General features: G+C 38.0%; 1 protein-coding gene and 1 long non-coding RNA gene across 2 annotated transcripts; both read left to right on the forward strand.

Moving 5' to 3' along the window:
- The first annotated feature begins 5,884 nt into the window (after positions 1 to 5,884).
- Positions 5,885 to 6,544, forward strand: LOC113352405. Its single transcript, XM_026596226.1, has one exon. It carries the CDS (start codon positions 5,885 to 5,887, stop codon positions 6,542 to 6,544), a length of 660 nt encoding a protein of 219 aa, XP_026452011.1.
- A 5,615-nt stretch (positions 6,545 to 12,159) lies between these two features.
- On the forward strand, positions 12,160 to 14,413 carry LOC113349735. The gene is made up of 2 exons (XR_003360345.1): positions 12,160 to 12,905; positions 13,370 to 14,413. It is a non-coding gene; the product is annotated as an uncharacterized LOC113349735 (long non-coding RNA).
- Positions 14,414 to 24,076: the final 9,663 nt, after the last annotated feature.

The following is a 24,076-nucleotide window of genomic DNA, read 5'->3' on the forward strand; positions in this document are numbered from 1 at the left end:
TCCATAAGACCAAATAGAACTGCCACGAATAGGAGACAAATGCTCAAGATCAGAAAAATGAGCAGATAGAGCACAACCTGATCTAAAGTTTCTCGCAAGACAACTGGATTTATCTGAGGTGCCCACTTGGGCTTCATATGAGTGTCTCGGCAAACAGATTCATCCGAAAAACGGGTCTCTAACATATGGATTTTCTCCTGGACAGTATCAGGAGGATCGGTTGTGGAGTCTGAATAGACTCAAGCGATACCTCAGATGCACTAGGCTTGAGTCCCAAGTTAGGGACTTCTACTGGGGATAATTGACAATATCTACCCCCAAATTTAGGGTAATCACTATTCTCCGTAAGACCTTTAACTATGGCTTGAATTTCCGGATCCGGAGAGTATTTAAAATACTCTAGAGCTTCTTCTAGTTCACTACCCCCAAACTTAGAATTTTCGGTGCCTCTACATAGACTAGTCACAATGTTCCTAATTTCTAGACCATCAGGTTCTTGAAAAAGGTCAATTGCTTTCTCTAAGTTATAATCAGGTGGTTCATCCTATACTTGCTTCATAGCTGCTATGGTCCACTCTAAAACTTCCTTATTTTCTTGAAGCATGGTCTCTGGCCTATTCTCCTGATCACTATCCAAATCGGAAGTTATAGGCAAAATCTCAGATGGTTCTACAAATGCATAATTGGGGTCCAACTTAGGAGGATCTTTAGGCTCTTCGAAATAAGGGCTTAAGGTAGATTCGGTAGCTAGTAATGGTTCAAACCTAGATTTCCATCTATCAGTATCTAACATAGGAATAGAATCCAACAGAGCATTTACTTGTTCAATGTTGCTATCATCGTCGAAATCCATGCTAAAACGGGCTAGACAACTCTCTAATGGATCTTCCGATTCGGTGTTTGGTACAGACTTCGGAACTAAGGTTCCTATCATGTTGACCTCTTCAATGCACGTGTCATCTAGCTCAGAATGTAGCTTATTGACATTAAAAATATTCAACTCAATAGTCATATTACCAAAAGATAGATTCATAATACCATTTCGACAGTTTATGATCGCATTAGATGTGGCTAAAACGGGCGACCTAAAATCACTGGTATTTGGTTCTCTGGGTCAGGGACAGGTTGGGTATCTAGGATAAAAAATCCACTGGATAAATAAACTTGTCAACCTCTATGAGAACATCCTCGATCACACCACGAGGAATTTTAACGGACCTATCAGCTAACTGAAGTGTCATCTGGGTAGGTTTCATCTCACCAAGTCCTAGCTTAAGGTACACATGATATGGAAGTAAATTCACACTGGCTCCTAAGTCAAGCAAAGCTTTCTCAACACGGTACTTACCTATTGTACAAGCAATGGTAGGGGACCCTGGGTCTTTATACTTAGGAGTAGTGGTATTCTGAATAATAGAACTCACATGACTAGCTATGAAGGCTTTCTTCTGGACACTGAGCTTACGCTTTCGCGTACACAAGTCCTTAAGGAACTTGGCATAAGAGGGAATCTGCCTAATTGCATCTAATAATGGAAGGTTGATATTAACCTGCTTAAAAACCTCCAATATATCATTAAAGTTGGACTCCCTCTTAGTCGGAACTAGCAGCTGGGGAAACGGGGCTCTGGGAACAAAGCCGGGCTTAACAGGACCCTCATTGGTCTCTTTGGAGACTCTATCAGTCTCCTCATTTTCTGGCTCAGCAGGGTGAACTACAGCATGTTCACTATCAGGCATGGCAACCTTGTTGTCAACTTTCTTTCCACTCCTAAGGGTTGTGACAGCATTCACATGATTGTACGATTTCTCTCCTTTTGGGTTGGGATCAGTACGACTAGGGAACCTTCCATCTTCTCTCTCACTTATGAACTTAGCTATTTGTCCTACTTGAAGTTCTAATTTGGCAAGACTCTGGGAATTATTCTTCAATTCTTGCCTAGTTTCTTGTTGAAAGCTCATGTGGTTCTTTGTTAGCATTTCATGGTTATTTGCTAACATAGTGAGAGTATCCTCTAAGGTAGAGATCTTTTTCTCGGAAGTGTTCTGAAACTGGGTTTGACCTGAAGAGTTCTTAAAACCAAAACCTGGGGGAGGCTGAGAATTGCTAGACTGGCCTTGACTCTGGCCCTTAGACCAAGAGAAATTAGGATGGTTTCTCCAACCAGGGTTGTAGGTTTCTGAGTATGGGTCAAACTTCTGACGGTTCTCAAACCTAGCATTGTTATAGACAGCATGGGCTTGCTCTTCACTAACCTGACCTTCCCAAAATGAATTATCGGGCTCTATTCCACAACTAGAGACTTGAGAGGCTCTATTAGGTTCAACAAGGGACCTATTTTTAGACTGGCCCATTTCCAAAGCTTCTAACCTTCTAGATAAAGCAGCAAACTTAGCATCTGAACCAAAACTTGTATCTACCACATTGGTGCTACTTCTATTGACTAAGAGTCTTTTAGGGGGTTCAATACAAGATTCCCACTGTTGGGATTTTTCAGCGATAGCTCCTAAGAAGGTAAAAGCATCATCAGCATTTTTACTAGTGAACTCACCAGCGCACATAGACTCAACCATGGCTTTGGTCGAATAGTCTAAACCATCATAAATAATTTGTACGAGTTTCATATTATCAAATCCATGGTGAGGACACTGAGATAGGAGATCATTGAATCGCTCTAAAAACCTATAAAGAGACTCTCCCTCTTGTTGCACACTAGCACTAATTTTTCTGCCTAACAGCTGCAGTTTTATGCTTAGGGTAGAATTTCATATAGAAAGCAAATAAGTTCCTGCCATGTTTCAATGGATTCAGATGGTAGGTTGTTCAGCCAGGTCTTGGCTTTATCTCTCAAGGAAAAAGGAAACATTTTAAGTTTCAAGACTTCATCAGTAAGGTCTTTTATTCTAATTGTCCCACAAATTTCCTCAAAGTCCCTAATATGAAAATAAGGGTTCTCATCATCCTTTCCTAAGAATATAGGGATCATCTGAAGAATACTAGGTTTTATCTCGAAATTAGCCGTAGTGGCTGGCAATTTAATGCATGAAGCTCGGTTGGTCCTAGTTGGGAACATGTAATCTTTCAAAGTTGCCATCGCTGGCACAACAGAAGTACTAGGGGTACTTTCCTCACGAAGAGACAGATTCTCAAAACTGAAGTTTCCAAAAACAGGGCTCTCCAAAGAAGAGTCTTCGAGCTCCCTGCTTAAATCAGAAGAACTACTAGGTTTTTCGCTAATCAATCGACCTAGAGTATCTCTTTTCCAAGCCCTATTAACAAAATCGGGCATACACTAAAATTCAAAAAGAAATAAAAAAAATCCTAACAGGAAGGTTCTAGCAATCACACAGCAGGCTGACTCGACTTTACCACAGCAAACCTAAAGATTTCTAGCAAACAACAAGCATGATGGCTCCACTTAGATTGTTTCTAGACCAGCTTCTAATCCTTCGAAAGGGAATTCGTTACAATTTGAGCAAACCCCTCTGGAATCAATCCGAGTTAAAAAGTTGAATCGAGGCGAGGGAAGCTCAGTGGAGCTTTGATACCCAAAACCTCACCGATCCAATGCGGCGCAGTCACGCATTCAACTCGCAGAAACCGTCAAGAACTTCGAGGTGTGCTTAAAAGAGTAACCAATATTTTTCGAATGATTGTCCTGTTAAGCTCGATACCCTATAGGTCTCTTTCTAGTCCAAATTTTAGGCTTAGGTTCGCTTTAGGTTTCGTTTTCCTAAGGCGGGCAAGAAGGGAGCGGTGATGAAATCCGAACCCTTATCTTGTCCAGCCTTGCCCTTTACTAGGAATTAAAAACAGTCTTTCGTCCTCAAACATATCACCTTAAGGAGTCAGTAACCCGCTTGCAGGAGATTCGCGGTGTTTAGATTTTACCTCCCGTACCAGACGAAGAACCGTTGTTGACTCGGGCCACGATCCTATGTCGTGTGCGAACCCGAGGGGCCGAGACGATATCGTAATCGTCGTCCTTCCCTGCAACAGTTTATATTTAAGGATACCCTTCCGTAGGGTTTAAAAATAAAAATAAAAGTCCCAAAGTCCAAAGTCCAAAAAAAATGCAAAAAAAAAAGAAAGCTAAAAAAAAAAAAAAAAAAAAATCTCTCTTTTTTTTTCTCTCTTTTTACAAAATAAAAAATCTTCTTCTTTCGCTCCTTTAGCTTTGCTTTTACTCCACTTTAAGTAAATCACCACAAGCTTTGGCAAAATTCTTTCTCCAACTTCAAAATCTGCAAGGAAACAAAAAAACAAAAACGTAAAGAAGAACAAAATAATAATAAAAAAAAAAATCTAAAAAAATGCTACCTAAACACAAATCCGCGTCGGCGGCGCCAAAAATTTGATGGATTTTCAAATGGTTGTAGAGATAGTTGTAAACAGGTTCTTTTCAGACTTGTGAAGAAAACAATTTTTATAGATTTAAATTAAACAGGCAACTAAATAAAATAATTCAAAGTTTTGGAGAAAAATACCAAGACTAGGATTCCATCATTGACCAAATAAATATTAAACTCTAAATAATATTCATGCAATTCTATCTTTAAAAATAATTCTAATATTTGCCTCAAATATATTTTTGAAGTAATAATTGTAATCACAAAGTATAAAACATCAAATTTTTTTAAAACCCAGCATGCTTCATCAAAATAATTCACAACTATTCAATAAAAACTAATATTTCAAATTTAATTCCATGCAAATAATCAAATAATAATATTGCAATAAATAATAAAATTAGAATTATACCAATCAATATGGATGAATGGCTTCCTCCGTCGTCTCGGCTAATAGGTTTAGCTCCTCATTCCAAAAACACACTCACAAGATAAATTCATGGCTAAAATAGGTGTTTTTATTGATGTATATAAGATGAAACAGGAATTAGCAACGCTGCAGAAGTGTTACAGCGTCACTGTTACAAAGGGGTAAGTGCTGAAAATTAAACGATAGTTTTCTGTTGATGTAAAACAACGACACTCGTTTCTGTTTTAAGACTGTTGAAGAACGACTGCCTTAGCAGCTCTGTTCTTCCTCTTCTTCTTCCTCCTCGAACAGCAGCAACAACAGCACTGTAACTCTCTGTAATCGCTTCTCCTCGGCTCTCCTCGACTCTAAAATCTCTCCTAAGGTTTTTCAACCCTTTTTATGACTTGAAACCACTCTTATATATCCCACAGACCCCAAATATCTCGTATAAATTCAAGATTTCTTCTCCTTGCAGTTAAGAGAATATCTCTCTTCAATCCTCCCTGTACGCGTCTTCTGACCTCTTATGAGTTATCTAAACTCTCTAAACTCCAACTAATACTTGAACAGGACCAGGTACATCCATATCCTGGCGTCAAAGTCCTCCAGAAATCTCTCAAAAATCTTCTAAACTTGAAACAGAACACGTCTCTCTGTTGAGACTTTGAAACCCTCTCTCGGCCATTCCAGCCCAATTGGTTGGGTCCAATCGATTGTAACAGACCTGTTGAGTCTTGTAGAGTCCATACGTACCAAATACAGCCATTGAATCTCCTAAAATCACGTAGAAATTCGATCTCCAAATCTGCTCCTCGCTGCATGCATTTTCCCGCCAAAAATGCATTTTTGAAAACGTGAAGAAATGTGACCTTCCCCTATCCAGTCCCGGTCTCCCTTTAGCAGATGCCTGGAAATGGGTCACCCCTTAGTAATTAGGTTACCCCTTATCCAAAGTGAGAGTCCGTATAGTAATTTTCTCCCACGATCACAAAAACCACTTTTTTAGCCAATTTCGCCGCAAAAGCTTATTTCTCCAGAAATACCTACAGGGACATAAAAATCCATAATAAGTACAAAAATGGGTACTAACACAATATACAATTGGGCTATATTAGACACATAAATGCGTCTATCAAAAGGTCACTACGCAAAACCAACGGTTATCCTTGAGGCTGCTGCTTCTTATGATTATTGGATATGGCACGCTTTTTTTGGTCTCCCGGTATCTCAAAACAATATAAATGTTTTACACAAATCGCCTTTGTTTGAAGATTTAAAGTATGGAATTAGTCCTCAGGTAAATTTCACTATCAACGGGAATCGCTACATTCATGGTTATTATCCTGCAGATGGAATTTATCCAAAATGGTCAACTTTAGTTCAGTGTTACATTCAACCACCTGCCGGCGAAATGGGTCGTTCATACTCATATTTCAATAATAGACAAATGGATCTGAGAAAGGATGTGGAACGGGCTTTTGGAATCCTGGAGCGGAAGTTTGTAATCATTTGTAGGCCTTATCGTGGTTTAAGTGCTCGTGAAATGCATAAGACTATGCTGACTTGCATCATTATGCATAACATGGTAATTCAGAAAACCCGTCATAATAGGAATTGGACTAACCATCAAGATGAAGACTTAAGGCCTGATATTCAATCAGCAAGAGGATTACCTGCAAGGAACTATGCGAAAATGACTAGTCATATTGAGAACAGAACTCTGTATAACATGTTAAGGGAAGATCCCAGAGCGAATATGTGGGCTAAGTTTGGAAGAGATTGAGGACGCATTGAGTAGTGTTCTCAAGTTTAGTTGTTTAAGTTTAATTGTTTGTTTCATAGTTTTGTTTTGAAGTTGTTTAAGTTTAATTGTTTGTTTCGTTAGAAGTAACGGTCTAGACTCAATCGCTTGCGGCCTAGACTCAATCACCAACAATCTTTATAAGTACATACCACTTCATCCATTTCAAAATCACACCTTCACTTGAAAACTTCTCCACTTCATCCATTTCAAAATCACACCTTTACTTAATTTATGGAAGATCCTAGATTTACCGAAGATGAAGATTTATCTCTTTGTAGAAACTATGTAATATACTACCCGAAGAGAGGTGAAGAACGACAAATGAATGATTTACCCAGTATGAGTTATTTGGGTAAAATTCATGATGCCTTATGCATAGAGACATGTAATCCTCATAACCGGGATCGAGCTGCTTTGTTTTTCCGATTTATGACTATCAAAAAAGATCTTGTGGATTTTATAGCTATGCGAAGGATTGTCAAATACGAAGCGCATTACCAAATTCTTAAGGAGTTTCTAATAACTCGTACGGGATATTAGGATTAAGTTTAGTTTTAGTTTTAATGGATGTTGTCAAGTTTAAGTTTTAATGTAATGAAAAAACTACTACAAAGTTTTAATGTAAGGAAAAACTAGAACAATTTCATTCACCATAACCGAACTAATCTTCATTAAAATTAAAGTTGATATATTAATTATTTAAGTGGCACTACTTCATCGTGGTCTTCATCATCCTCATCTTCAGCTTGACCTCCAAATTGTTTTTCCAAATTTTTCTTGTTTCGTTTTTCTTCCAACTCCTCTGCTAACCTGTCCATCTCCATCTCTCACACCATCAATTGTCTGGGGGTCATTGTTGAGGTGTTTGCTTTTAGAATGTTTACATTCAACCACCTGCCGGCGAAATGGGTCGTTCATACTCATATTTCAATAATAGACAAATGGATCTGAGAAAGGATGTGGAACGGGCTTTTGGAATCCTGGAGCGGAAGTTTGTAATCATTTGTAGGCCTTATCGTGGTTTAAGTGCTCGTGAAATGCATAAGACTATGCTGACTTGCATCATTATGCATAACATGGTAATTCAGAAAACCCGTCATAATAGGAATTGGACTAACCATCAAGATGAAGACTTAAGGCATGATATTCAATCAGCAAGAGGATTACCTGCAAGGAACTATGCGAAAATGACTAGTCATATTGAGAACAGAACTCTGTATAACATGTTAAGGGAAGATCCCAGAGCGAATATGTGGGCTAAGTTTGGAAGAGATTGAGGACGCATTGAGTAGTGTTCTCAAGTTTAGTTGTTTAAGTTTAATTGTTTGTTTCATAGTTTTGTTTTGAAGTTGTTTAAGTTTAATTGTTTGTTTCGTTAGAAGTAACGGTCTAGACTCAATCGCTTGCGGCCTAGACTCAATCACCAACAATCTTTATAAGTACATACCACTTCATCCATTTCAAAATCACACCTTCACTTGAAAACTTCTCCACTTCATCCATTTCAAAATCACACCTTTACTTAATTTATGGAAGATCCTAGATTTACCGAAGATGAAGATTTATCTCTTTGTAGAAACTATGTAATATACTACCCGAAGAGAGGTGAAGAACGACAAATGAATGATTTACCCAGTATGAGTTATTTGGGTAAAATTCATGATGCCTTATGCATAGAGACATGTAATCCTCATAACCGGGATCGAGCTGCTTTGTTTTTCCGATTTATGACTATCAAAAAAGATCTTGTGGATTTTATAGCTATGCGAAGGATTGTCAAATACGAAGCGCATTACCAAATTCTTAAGGAGTTTCTAATAACTCGTACGGGATATTAGGATTAAGTTTAGTTTTAGTTTTAATGGATGTTGTCAAGTTTAAGTTTTAATGTAATGAAAAAACTACTACAAAGTTTTAATGTAAGGAAAAACTAGAACAATTTCATTCACCATAACCGAACTAATCTTCATTAAAATTAAAGTTGATATATTAATTATTTAAGTGGCACTACTTCATCGTGGTCTTCATCATCCTCATCTTCAGCTTGACCTCCAAATTGTTTTTCCAAATTTTTCTTGTTTCGTTTTTCTTCCAACTCCTCTGCTAACCTGTCCATCTCCATCTCTCACACCATCAATTGTCTGGGGGTCATTGTTGAGGTGTTTGCTTTTAGAATCTTATTTTTGTCATAGTCTGAAACAAATTTCTCTTGAGATTTCGATGTTTATTCATCTCCCTAGTCAAGAACTACCGATCTACTTCTCTTTATTTTTCGACGGTCTTCTGATGATCTGTTAAACTATCCAAAAACCCTTCACTTGCTTCTACTTCTTGGGCAGCTTTTCTCGCTGCTCTTACATTGTTTCTTCCTAATAATTTTCTGTTAATCGCAGCATTGACATTCAAGTTTGAATTGTTATTTGTTGTGATTTCTGGTGAAGAAAATGGATTCTACGAAGGGGGATGAGATGTTTGAGATGGTTGTAAACCCGACGTTCAAGGACAAGAAGTGTATGGTGAAATTGCAGGTACATTCTGCATGTTTGCTAACACTTCTGGATTATATTTAGGCAACACTTTTAAAATATGATAACAACTTTCATAACCAAAATTTTTCTTATGTTTGTGTTGCAAATCATTTCGACACTTTCGCTCGACATCAACATCGACAATACCGCTCGCTCGAGCACGAGCAACTTGAATTATAGCAGCAACATACAAGGAAACTTGGGCGTTGATTACAATGAAGCGATCGTACAATCCATTTGCATCACGATTGTTGATGTTCATAGTTTCATCATGAAATTTAGCAAATATGTTATCCCACAACTTGGTAGATTGTTGTTTGGCACTATCGACACTATCTTGTGTAAAGAACACATAGTTTCTGCAGATGCTTTCATCTTCGGCTAAGGTAAATTTTGGACCCCTAATCTTCTTATTTGTAGTCAATTGAGAATTAGCTTGAGACATATTAAAAAAACTACACAATACGAGTGAATGAAAGAGTTGGATGATGAAATTTGTTTTATATTAACAAATGTGAAGAGTAGAGAAGAGAAGGTGTAAGTTAAAATGAAAGAGGAATTTGGTATTTATAGGGGGAGATTTATGGTCGTTAGATCAAATTCTATATGGAAGTGAAGACTAGACCGGCCAGCAGAATCTAAATAGTTGGAGGTCTAAACAAAACCGGCCGGTTTAAACTACGCCGAACGGTTGAGTCTCGACCGCTGGGTAGAAACTTGACCAATGTGTTATGCCCATAGAACCGGACGAACTAAAAAGTGCTTTGATGCTTCTCATGCTCCCTCGCACTACGATGTTGTGATTAGAATCCCACAATTACCAAACAAATCAATGTTCGAAGAAAATGTGGTATCTATGATGGACAAAAAATGACAGAGATCAATTCTGGGTTGGACAGTAGAGATTATGCCGCGACCCGGAGAATAGCTAATCTCTAACCAAACCGACATTAATTATATAACTATAATTCAGAAATTATTCTTTGGCCCAACATGCAACCTTAACCGATGATCACGTCAAGACTAATCCCTAACCATATATCTGTCTTAACTCTAATTAACCCTCTTGTCTCACCCGTATTAACCTCCACAAATGTTGATGGTTAAGTGGAACCCAATGAATCATTCAGCGACCGCGAGGTACCCAAATATACATTATTATTCCGCGAAGTTCCACCTAGAACGTTCCAACTCTCTGGATTCATCAGATGATTTTTTATTTTCCCCGTTTGACCATCAATTCTGATGTGCATATCACGCCACGGTTAGATCTTCCATGTATAGTAGAGAGAAAAAAATTAAAACAAGACATATTGGAACATACATCCAAAACTATGTTAAGTCGCCACTATAGGTAGATTAAAGTAGTGACATGTTCAGAGAAACCATGATTGACCCATCTTGATATTGATTTCATCCAACGTGTAGAACATTTCTAACAAATAATACCGTTGAAGGAAAAGGATTGGTGGTCGCATTAGAGTAGTCTTGTGATAGTCATCTTTATACAGCCTGCTCAAGCAAGGGATGTTTTAGAGTTATCCATTCCTTGGTCACTTCACTTGCATCATCTTCCACAACGATAGTTTTCCAATGATGTGTATAGATTGCATCAGTTACCTGATAAACAAAATCCAAAGACATGTTAAGTAAAAATCAACCAATAATAATCAATTGTTAACCCCAACAATTAAATTCTTACATACTAAAAAAACAAATAAACGGAAAAAGAATACGCCAATAAAAGACAAATTAAGTTCTAATCAAATGTATTAAGAGTTCTAATTACTTACTAGGTTATTGAACAAAGCTATAGTCGAGCATTGTGTCGTGGAAAAAGGATTGGCAAGGTTATGACATTACCGACCAAAGCTAACCTTGGCACCTACTAATCCTAAAAGTTGAAGAAATTAAGAAATCTAGCTTAACCTAACCTTGCGAGCACATATGACACCTAAAAGAGGATAAAATTAAATTAATTAGTTTAACCCAACTTTAAGAGCACATCTAACACTAAATGTGAAAGTAACTAGAGATTAACCTAACCATGCAACAAATGTAGGTTAGAATAGCCAAAGAAAAGGTTGAAACCCGGCCGTAGGACAGGGTGATACGTTGTTTTCGTTTGAAGGAATTTGGATGTAATTGTCATGTCCCAAGCCCAGGAGGAGGGTGCCCGTATCAATCCGAGGACAATATTTAGCATAGTCTTTAGTTGGTAGCCTTAAACTAAATAATGGTTGTTGTTTTTTGTTGTGAATAAGGTATTTCATTAAACAACTAAGACTCAAAAGGATTCTGCATTACAATAGAAGTAGAGCCATCTAATATCAATCTTTGAGGAGATCTCATGATATTAGATATATCTACTGATAGATGATGCTGAATATAAGGTGGGGTGTAGTCTCCGAATTTAAAGTTGAATTTAAGCTCCTTACAGATTTTGTTGAAGTACTCGTTACCATATTTACCAATCTAGGAACAAAATGAAAACCCAAAAAGTTGTTGCATAAATTTTTTATCCTATCTGCCTCATCAAGATAAGCTTTAGCACGCCAAGAAATGTTTGAATTCTTTTCGTGAAGGTAATTGAAAAGGCTTTCACACTTTTCTTCGATGTTGAAGTTCTTGATTTCTTTCTCCTTTTCCCAAATGGCTGCCTTCATCACTCCAGTAGCTTATGCTTCTTGAGGGTCTGTATTTGCTGACTGTCCTGCTCTTCCTTCTTCTGAAATTCCTGCATCATTCCTCATGATTAAGGCAGAACTAGATGGCAAAATGTCAGAGATCCAAGATGCATCTACATTAATTTGTAGGTGTCCTTTTGTGATGCTTGCCAAACATGATTTTTTATTTTCTTACGAACCTTCTTTGTCTTGTCAGTTCTACTAGTTCTTTTTGGACCAAATAATGTAATGGTTGTCTTTGTCATTTGAAATGAAGGGTTTAGATGTAAACACCTGGTGGCATTATAGCCGTTAGATCTAGGGTAGTTTAATTGAGTAAGCTTTATTATAACAACCTAGAGTCTGTATGAAAGATATTATCAAATTATTAATCAAAATAAAACCGTCACTTGATTAAACCGTATTCAGTAGATCCGGGAGGCTTGACCCGTAAGGATCTTGACGTTACTATCACCATCATCTTGTTAAGAATAGCTAGGTTCATAACAATTTGTATCATCCAGAAAATTTTGTGCCTACTCTGCAGTGGGGGATTTGTTTGCTCAATTGGAGGTAATTAGGCTTGTAGAGAAGAGATTATTTTACCCGCAGATGGAGAAAATAAGGGTGTTGTGGGATAGAAGCTTACCAGATCGTGAACATGTTCTTCATCAAATGGATCTTCTCGTTTTCACCACAAAAAACCAGTTGGACTCACTCAACAAATCTACTGCATGAACTCGGCTTCAGCCATCTGAAGAACAAGTAGTTGAAAAAGCTGAGATTATTGACGAGATTGTCAACAAAGAATCGGTAATAGATTTAATTACTTCAGAGAAAGTGATTGATTTAACCCCAAGTCCCTTCACTTATATCAGAAGTAACAGAAGATGATTCTCTTGATCTCGAGTTAATTCCTTCCTTTTTCTTCAAGGGAAAAAAACACTCCAACAACGTTTAACCCACATGAGGGAAAACCCCCTCCTAATTTGAGTTATTTAACTTGTATTAGGGGTTCTCCAACTGAAATTGTTGTCACTAAAATGATAAGAAGCTTCAACAGCCATAACCAGCACATAATTGAGGTTAGTTGTGGGAGTGTTGAACTCTTAAAGGAGCTAATTATTGGTCACAAAAATCCAAGTGGTAAGAATTGTTTTCCTCTTCTATTTGATTATAGTCGATTGTTACTTGATCGTGGAAATAAATTTGAAGTTATGAAGGGTTTTTCTCATTTTATTGGTAAATATGAATTATATCATGTTACAAGTATTTCTTGTTCCTTGGTAGGTGCGTGTTCAATTTTAACGAATAATTACAATGGAAATTTTGTTCATGAACTGGTTAACAAAAATGGGTACCAATCAGATTCATGGTTTATAGATCGAATTGCTTGTATGGTAGCTAATGGTAGTGTTTCTAGTACGGCTTGGCAGATGTTTGTTAAAAAATGTTTCAAATAGATATTGTGTGTTTAGGGAGCAAAAATTTTGTCAACCACAAATTGTCTGCTAAAAATCTTCTCACCCTTATTTTAACTTTACTGTATCAAGGGGTTCTCTTATTTTATTGAAATGATTGCTTTCACCTCAATTTTAATATTCACGCAGGTAGTGAGGGTTTACATTGAAGTTCTCGTGCAACCGAAATTGGGTATGGACCTGATTGAAAAGCCTGCAACAACTCAACCACAAGGAGGTCAGTTATACGATCTACCTAGCAGGAGGAGAAGATTGTGTGCTCAACACATTATTTTCCTCTTTGTCAGATTTTTTGGTGTTGTAGCATTTCATAATTACAGTAGGGGTACCCTTAGGGATATCAAGCTAAGAATTAGAGATTTGTACATTGAAGATTGTATTTCAAAAGGGCAAGTAAATGTTAGGTTCACTGAGGATGAAGGAGTTTTCTATGTTGGATCATGGAAAGTCATGGGAACGATCAATACAACTGTTCTGCACTATAACCTGATTAATCACACCTTGGATAATGTTTGTCGATGCTTGCCTTGTTGTCAGTTGTTGGGCTTCTTACTTCGACAAAAATGGCGTTCTAAAGAACTGTTATTCTTTGGAAGGAAAGTGGAATTGTACACACAGGTCCACTCATCTCACAAACATACATCTACAACTAATAGCACTACGAACCGAAGAGATGGATACGCTAAAGTAAAAGGGAGGGCAGGCCTGCGACTACGACCATATATAGATCCCATTGGAGCTGAAGAAGAGCCATCAACTTGCATTCATGAGAGTCAATTTGTGGCGTTGGGTAAATAGCTATGTCAGCCAGCTACAAGGTGTAACAGTTGTATTTCAAGATGCAACCTGGAAGGACTCTCCATCAGACTTGTTTGTTTTCATGTCATCCATCCTTGAGGACAAGGATGTTCTGAAAGGGACGGTATTTGTTATGCCCCAAGCCTAAGATGAGGGTGCCCATATCAATTCGATGAAACTATTTAGCATAATCTTTAGTTGGTAGCCTTTGACCAAATTGTCTTTGTCGTTTAAAATGAAGGGGTTAGGTGTAAACATTTAGTGGCATTATAGCCGTTAGATCTTGGGTAGTTTATTTGAGTAAGATTTATAACAACCTAGAGTCTGTATGAAGGATCTTATCAAATTCTTAATCAAATCATTCAATCGATTAAACCTCGCTCAATAGAACCGGGTGGCTTGATACGTGAGGATCTTGACATTACTATCATCACCATCTTGTTAGAACATCTAGGTTCATAACAGTAGTCTAGGAACCAGTGTTCTGTCCTATCGAGAGAGAAAAAAACATCACAAAAACCATAGAATATGGCATCAATGAACCAGGACTGCTACTAGCCCTACTCGGCAAGTCCTCTATGTAAAGTGTGGTGTTTTTGGTTAATTGTTGATACTTACATCGCTAAACCTTTTTTTCCCCGCAAAATGAGCTGCTCTCCCAATGTTGTTTGTGTCGTTGTTAGCTCAGGCATTGGTCAAGAAACTCATGTACTTATAAGTATCTTGTTATAGGGGCGGCATGGTTTATTAGAGGGGCGGCAGTGTGATAATAGTGTCCGTCTAGTTGGTTAGGAGGTGTCCAAATGGTTTTGTAAATTATCTAGATTACCTTCCTCGTGTTTTAACCTAAATCAAAGCTAAATTGAAAATCTGTTTTCTTTCTTCTTCTCTTCTCCTCCCATCAACTGTAACCTCCATTAAAACTCAAAATTTTATCGTTTTCGATTAATTAGCGATTCGAAAATTAATCAAGTATAATGACTTATATGAGGTATGTTATGAAAAACCCAGTTAGGGACCTTAGGGTTCAGTTTATTTTGTTCCATTTAAGTTTAATTTCTATCAGAAATTAAGGTTTTAGGTGAAAATTGAAATTTCTGGGTTTATGTGAGTTACGGTTGATTTTAACTCTATTACGAACCGTAACTGGAGAATTTCATGTTGTTACGGTTGGTAATAGTTCAATTACCAACCGTATGTTCTTATATCTGAGAATTTTCTTCAGTTACGGTTGGTATCGAGCATTTGGTTACTAACTGTAACTCAGTTACGGTTGGTATCGAGCATTTGGTTACCAGTTACGGTTCGTATCGTGCATTTAGTTACCAACCGTAACTGGTTTTACAATTGAGTTTTCCCCAAATTTAACCAGTTACGATTGGTAGTTCATCTTTTACGAACCGTAACTATGAATTACGGTTGGTTACGAGCAAAATGCCAACCGTAATTAGCTCTGAAAATGTAAGAAGTTGAATTTTTTTACGTATTTGAGCAACAAAAATCTAGTTGAGACTAATTTAGAAGTATACCTGGTCATTTTCAGGCATTGGGTTTTCACTTTGTTGGTTAATTTCTTCAATTGATTGAGATTGACCTTCACCTTGGGTTAAAACTTCTCTACCATCTCCAAATATTTTTTAAGCCCTAAAATATGATTTTGTTTTGATTTTGAGTTAATATAAGTGAAATTAATCATTAACATTAAACTTGATTATCATCACTAAACTAGGTTATCAATTATGAGGGTTAATTTGTCATTTCCAGTTTTTTTGATAAGGGACACCTTGAATGATCATGTAATGACCCTTTTTGTCCTATTAGAATGCCGCCCCTCTAATAAATCATGTCGCCCTATAACGGGTTACACTTATAAACATCATTTTAGGTCATGTGAATACTCCAACTCTGAAAGAAAGTCTCAATGGAGTATATGAATTCTTTCACGATACTCTTGATAATGTTTTTGCGAAATCAAATTTATCTCCAAAATGAGAGAATTTTATTCAAGTGTTTAATTTGTCTGTAATAAGTTGCAGTGATGTCTTGATACTGAACGACCTTGTTTGAAAGATGTTCAGAGTTGTAAGAAAAGATGTTGCAGTGGAAATCGTCCTAACTTCCGAATATGTAGGTGTTGATGGTGGATTTTTGACAAAGGTTAAAATCGTAAAATCATAGTCTTGCATATTCCTGATCCAACAATTAGATGAGGAAGGAGTCGATAATGATGACCTGAGCAACCCTGAGGTTATTGATGAAGAAACGACCATCTCTGCACTTCAAATTCGTGAGGGAGTTGTTGCTGATGTTGTTAAAGAGACCTAGACTTCAATTGTTGTTGCTTCAGTGGCGGAAGAAGTCGAACCACGAGTAAAAGAAACTGTTGCCCTGACTGTAGAAGTTGCTCCAGTAATTGAGAATCGTATAACAGTGCATGAACACCCGAGTGAAGGGATTGATTTTGACCCTCCCTTTGATGCATCACTCCCATACCACGAACTAGTTGGTGGATTCAACGTTCCTATTGGATATGCTAGCTTGTACGAGAAGATATGGAAGAAATTTGGTCACATCATCGTTACCAAAGATCCCAAGCATGCTTATTCTTTAAAAATGCAAGTAAGTGCTATCTTGTGTGTTGTGAGTGGTATATGCGCTAGGGCCAGAAATACTGTTACTCCAGATGTACTCTTTGATTGGGAGTTCAATTTGCAGAATTCTGAGAGGCTTGGCTTCAACGTGAAGTGGCTTTGTAAGAAGATAAATGCTATTAAGGATTCCTGTGAGAAGAACATACCCTTTCCCAATGATGTTGTGATGGAGGGAAAAAAAGATTGCTAGGCTGAATGAAGAGCTGGACATGGAAAAGGCGGCCTTACAAGTCTTGAAGGATGCAGAGGAGCGAAAATCTTCCTTTGCTGTTTTTCTTTGATTTCCCTTCTATAACCTCTTGGACTTCTGAACTTCAGGGAGATGTGAGGTTTTATTTCTGGTTTTGATTGTTTTTGATAAGTAGATGATTGAAGATTTTCTTTGGATTTGATAGAGATTTTTTTTAAGTAAACTGAAATTTGATAAATTAATGGATTCAAATTACTGAATGCAAGTATTGCAAACATTTTGGAGGAATTAAAATACAATGAAAGAAAATCCTAAATGCCAAATTCAGGTATATTGGGCATTGGTGCCTTGAACACCTAATACCTCAAACGTTTAGGACCTTAGGCGTCAAAGGCCTTAAGCCAATTTTTGTGTATTACGGCCACACTCTCCTTGCTATCCATGTTGATTATCCACCAGCAACAGACTTAGAGATCATAAAAGGTCCTTCCCAGTTAGAGTTCTTTGCATAATGAAAGTTACGCTTAGTTGCTTTGAGAACTAAATCTCCTTCCTGGAACTTGTTAGACTTGATCGTCCGCGCCCTGAATATCTTCTGTTGGTTTGGAATTCTTCGTGCAGTGGAATTCCGTGTTGTTGAAGCCTTCTAATTTTACGGTACATATGGACATTCGCGCATAGGAGAATATTTGAGATACTGCTTGTTGAATTCAGCCATTATTTCAACAATGACTGTATTAGTGAGGTGTTCGATTCGGAGAGGTTCTGCGTCCAACCACTTAGTGAAATATTGCTGAGGTGAGGTTATCCATTCATAGCATCTTGCAATAGCTAAGTTGTTGGTGTATTAAATCCCTCGAACCAAAGCAGCATGTTTGAAAACTGATAATATGGACAAATAAGGAGGAATAAGACTTTCCTGAGCGCGAAACCTTTTGATGAAAGCATTTGCATTTTCTTCAGGCTTTTATGTCATTTCCGTCAAGGTTTTGACTTCCTTCAGATATTCAAACGGTGACGTATCTTCTATTTCTTCTTCCGAATCATAGGTTTCCTCGATGGAAAAATGTGCAATTGAAGGTGTTGGAGTTACCTTTCCAGCATGAATCCACGTACGTCCAAGGATCATATCATACCCTAGATCTTCTCGGATTATGTAAGATTTTGTTTCTGTCCAGGCTGAGTTTATGCTCACCTTAAGAGTAATGTGGCCATAAGCATCTTTTTAGGTGTCTCTTCATGATCCGTGATTGATACTGGAGCATGAATGGCTTATTTTCGTGTGATACCAGCAACTCTGAGAGTTTTCAGAGGGATAACATTGACAGCAGTGCCAACATCAACCAATGATCGTTTGAACTCGTTTTCCTTGAGATGGACTGTGGTGAGAAGTCCCAGTCGTACATCTCTTTGTCTGTTGTTGAAGGAGGCTCAGGAAATGTCTCTTGAATCAATAAACGTTTACCTGACACAATGTGATTCAATGCAGCAAACATGTCTCCCCTTTGAGCCTTTGATAAGTATAGTAATTCGCGGACATGCTCGATTAAGGATTGAACTGCTTCCTTGACAGGCGGTTCAAAAAGAGTGAATGTTCTGACTGGAAGAGGATCTATGTGTACTCCTTCAGTTCCCAAGTTGAGTTCTCCTGATTCGACCTTTTCTTGGAATATGCGCTTCAAGATTCTGCAGTCCTTTGTGGGATGATTGATGAATCTATGAAAACGACAGTAATGAGGATTTTCCATGTCTTCTTCAGTTGGTTTTTTCCTGACATATGGTAACTTGATTGCACCTTCTTGAACCCAGACATCTAATAATTCAATCACCTCTTCAATGGGAAAAGGGAAATCAGGTGCTTCTTGATCATCCCCTGCGTGTTGGATAGGAGCTTGTGCATCTCGAGTTTGATTATCCTTCCTTTGTGCTTTCGAAGGGGTTGGAGAAGTATGCTTGGCTGCGGCTCGGCTTTTCGTTTGCTCCCTTCTACAAAAACATTTGTGGAAGGTTGGAGGTTGTATTGTTTGTTGATTATACGTCTTCTACCTCGAGTTTTTCGTGGTTCTTCAGTCTTTGTAGTCTTATCTCTCTCCAATAAAGCAGGTGCAGTAGTTGCTGATCTCTTAGCCGCTTCATGAAGTTCTGAGAAAGTCTGGAACCTGAGTTTTTCCAATAAAGCTATGTAGACTGGAATCATTCCATTGATGCACAAGTCCACGAGTTGTTGTTCTGTGATATTTGGATCATGACAGTCCAAAGCTTGAACTCTGAACCTTTTTACATAGTCGTTAGGATGTTCGTTGCTCCTTTGAAACATCCTTCCGAGATCAGAGAGGGTAATTTGCTCTGAAACGAAGAATACTTTCTGTAGAAAGCATTAACCATTTCCCCAAATTTTTGATACTTCCTGGTGGGATGTTGTTGTACCAGTTATATGCCTTTCCTTTCAGAGACTTTGAAAATTCCTTCATACGGACAACATGGTTGTGCTCATGTTCACCCAATGCTTACAGAAATCGAGAAACATGTTCTCGGGAATTGCCTGTTCCATCATAAAGGGTGAATGTTGGAGAGGTGTAACCTTTTGGCAGAGGAATCATTTGCGTAGCAGCAGGGTACGGAGGTTGGTGACGATGGACAAATGAAGTCTTATCTTTTCCACGGTCCTCCAAGAGGCGTTCCAAGTCTTCACGAGTGATGAATTTGGGCTGTTCCTTCGCTGGCGGATTGTCTGCAACTTTAGCTTTATGAACTTCTTCATCATCTACTACATAGATTGGAGTGACTTCAGGATCAGCGTCCGAAGATGTTTCTTTAGCTTTTCCTTTCTCCTGAGTTTTCTCTGACATCTTGTCTGTAAGAGTCTTGAGATAATTGCATAGTTCCTTCTGAGTGGCAGCCATGTCAGTCTGATTCTTGACAAGAGTCTCTTGCACCTTCATGATATCGCCTATGGTAGGCGTATTTTCTCTGGTTTTTCAGGAAATCGACAGAAGAGTGGATTGTTGATGGCGCCAGTACCGTGACTTTCATGGGTGATTATCGGAGTACAAGTGTTTGGAGGATTAGTAGTGGCAGGTTGCGCCGAAGGAGTGGTATTGGCGGTACCATTAGAGATTGCGATATTAGGGTCGGGTGTTTAACCCGAGTTAGTAACCAACCCAGACCTAAGACCATCCATCTTTATGAGAATTGTTGCAACCGAGAGAATGATCTCCCACTGTGGTCACCAATCTATAGATGAGGAAAAACGATTTGCTAGTTTTTACGGAATTGAGGAGACGACCGTGCGGAGGAATCCTTGAACCGAGCGAAATGCTTAACCTCATATAGATGCACTGCAAGAAGGGAGTGCTTTAAGTTCGAGAGATCAATATGTAGGACTCCGACCTAAACCTAGAAAATGCCGTTCCAGAGTCAATTCGGTTACAAGAGAGGATGGGTCGATCTGTAGGAAGGAAGCTGAGAAACGTGTGAGATCAATGGTGATTGAAGATTGTAGGTGTATTGTATATTCTGAGTGGAGAAATAAGATAAGTTCTGATTGATTGAATTTTGCTCTGTTGAGAGTAATTTCTCAGACGTTGAGATGTTAATCTCTTGTTGTCTGTTTGACGAAAGGTTATCCTCTTTTTAAATCATGATTCAGAGACTTATTTATATTTCTAGAATTTTAAACACCTTGATCCCATGAAGTGTGACAGTTGTTGGAGTCAAAGAGTAGGAAAGTGTAAATTGTGTTAAAACCAGTTGCTCATCGTGCGAATACTTGGTTGATTTTCCATCCACTATTTTGCTAACTCCTCCAACTGATTGCACGACTTGCTTACATTCTCATCGTGTGTATGAACACACGTGCCCTAGACCGCCAGACCAAACCCCTAGTTAATATCCCCCCATGTAATACGATTGATATCTCGTGATTGTGAGTCTGCAAGGCAGACGTGTATTTAGTTAGTCAGTTGCTGACTTCATGGGACGATGAGTCCTTGTATTGCTGAATCGAACGTGATTTACAAATGTTCTAATACTCGTGAATCGAACGTGTCTGTTGAGACAAAGGTATAATTATCGAGTAAATTTTGATAGTTAAGGTGAGCAAATATTGCTCATTCGATGGATTGTTGAATATTGATACTTGAACCAATATTTCTTAGTCTGAGCAAATATTGCTCGTTTGATGAATTATTAGTAAAATATTAATTTAGAATACTGGCAACTGAACCGAGTATAATTACTTAAAATATTGATCACGGGATCAACGAAAAATTATTAGTGTTTGAATTTGCCCAGAATTATGTTTTGTACTTTGGATTCGAAACCCTAATTTTGATCAATTGATGATTTATTGAAAATCAACCATAAAGTGAAGGAGGAACCGGCTACATGGGATGATGAGTCGACCATGTAACGCCCATATGCTCAAGTGAGCAAGATACCAAAGTCCCTTGAAGACCAGTTGGTGAAAAGATGATTAAATGCTGGTTTAATCCTTCATTAAAATAATGTTCGTTTGAACCTTAGGTGATAAAACCTAATAAATTATGAAGAGATGAAGGACCAACCAAGGGGTCATGAAAATGGCCCTGGTTGGTCATGGGACCGACTGTCGATCGTTTTATGAAATTCCAAGTTGTTTGGAAGAGTTTGAACCTAATGTGAACAAATTAGGTCAAATGGTGAAAATGTGCGGGACCGGCCTCTTGCAAGCCAAAGAGACAACCTTGGTCGGTCAAGGTAATATGATCATGTCACCAAAGTGTTCGTGTCTCCATCCTGAGAATTTTGATATTTTCTGATGCGCGTTTGAGCAACATTTTGAGAAAATATGAAGAATTCAAGGTTTTTGCTCAAATTGAGGAAACTTCATAAGATGAAGGAAATAATGATAATAAAATAAAGAAATCATGAATTGTGGGACCGGATATGACCAAGTCATGGCCGTCCGGCCAATGAGTCCGGTCCCATGACACTTTTCCTAATTTTATGTTATTTTCATGATTTTAGGGAAATACCATGAAGTCAAGGAGTTTGTTGAAACTAAGGAGTTTCCTTGAAGTGAAGGAGTTTCCATGAGATTAGGGAAATAAATAATAATAATAATAATAATAATAAAACAAAGGGCGTGTAGGACCGTCCACGACTAGGGCATGGTCGGCCGGCTAGGGCCCGGTCCCCCGAGTCTTCCTTAATTTTATATCTTTTCCTTAATGTGAAGGAAATATCATGAAATCAAGGAATTTCATGGGATGAAGGAAATAATAATAAAATAATAAGGAATGCAAGGTGTGGGACCGGCCACAACTAGGGCATGACCGGACGGCTAGTAGGCTTGGTCTCGCGATACCTTTCCTAATTTTTATTATTTCTTTGATACGGAGGAAACACCATGAAACTGAGGAGTTTCCTTAAAATGAAGGATATTTGTTCAAATGAAGGGATTTTCATGAGATCAAGGAAAATAATAAAAATATGATAAAATATAAAATTAGGCGTGGGACTGGCCACGGCGTGACTGGCCGGCCGGTGGCCCCAGTCCCCTAGCGCCTTAGATAATATTTTATTATTATTATTTGTCTTCCTATTTTTCATAAGTTCATTGTTCCTTTGTATTTTGGAATGCTCGTTCGTGCATTCAGGTGCTCGTTAGTGCATTATTGCTGAGTACACTTGCACCATTTTGGTCGGGGATTACTCGATAGCGGCTCAGATACCCGTACGTTGAATATTTATCACTAACCCATGGAGTTCTGCTGGGAAGAACCACAAATTGAAATAACGAAATATTATGAAGAACGTAGAATATTCCTGAATATTCAGTTAATGAATTTAAGGATTAGAGATAATTAATTGATGGCTCTATACTAGCAGGCATGTTTTCCAGGAGCATTAATTATTTGAGAATTGAGTAATATGAGCTTGTTGAAGCGTGATATTTTCTTTATATAGTCAGGGAAAACATTCTTACATCCTGAAGACGTTATTGCTCTATATTAGCAGGCGAGCTGTCTAGGAGTCGTCCAATCATTCGATTATATATAGAAGTAATTAATGAAATTGCTCAGTACTCATGAGATATGTCGTTGCCTCAGCTGAGAGACTACACATCTACATATACTCTGAGAGACAGTATTCTCAGTCAAAGATTCTTGTGGCATGAGCTTTCATGCTTCGATGAGAGACATGAGCCTCAATACTCATCTGATTGCTGGATCAAAAGCATGTATAATTATGGTTTTACGATTTTAGCCCTTGTCGAAAATCCACCATCTACACTTGGATGCAATTTACAACGATCCTGAAGATCACTTGGAGGAAGTTCCTGATTTTGAAAATGGCCCTGAAGAGGAGTCGGGCGAAGATTCCGTAGAAGATGGCAGTTGCAGAGACAATGATGAATCTGATGATTAGTCTCATTTGCTCATGAGTAGTTGAACATCTTTTAAATCTTCATAGTAGATATCTCTTTGATTATTTAAGAAACCTTGTTTCATATGCATTGAATTAGGATTTTTTGAATGCAAACCCTTTCATTATGTATTTGATTCCTTTATCTTGCGCCTTTGATTGAATTAAAAGAAGTAAACGAATGTTCATGTGCAACAACCAATCATAATTCTTTGATAGACCCATGTTTACTGATATCCGTCTGCTAGACTGTGCAAACATCGCATGAGTTGGGAAAAACATGTGATACACACAAACAGTCAATCCCGAACTATAGTATTGACTTCCTCCGTGTCTCCATTATCGATTTTAATTGGAATTTAGGGTTTCAGTAAGACTCACAACTGATTTGACCATTTGTAAAAGATAAGTACCTACTGCATCTTGTATACCTCACAACATTCAAGGCTTATTAAGTTCATAAATATCTTTCTTCCATTCCTGAGCCTTATCGTGCGGAAGAAATTTTAATCAAAATCATACCTCACAACAGTATGTTTGACAGTAGGTCATCTCCTCGAAGTGCATCTCCATCAAAGCGGGGAAGTGAAGCGCCCAACTTGGTATGAAGTAATTTTCTTCTGTTTTTCTTTTGTGTACTCAATGGATGATTGAAAAGAAAATATTTTTTGCAGACGCATCAGGGTGACCGATATTTCCATTTCTTCTCCATATAACTTGAGACCCAAGCGGACTGTTAAGGTCCCTGCTCGTTTCAAAACTTCTCATGCGGATACTAGGACATCTGTA

The sequence above is a fragment of the Papaver somniferum genome, chromosome 2 (genome assembly GCF_003573695.1).
Source record: "Papaver somniferum cultivar HN1 chromosome 2, ASM357369v1, whole genome shotgun sequence".
Lineage (NCBI taxonomy): Eukaryota > Viridiplantae > Streptophyta > Magnoliopsida > Ranunculales > Papaveraceae > Papaver > Papaver somniferum.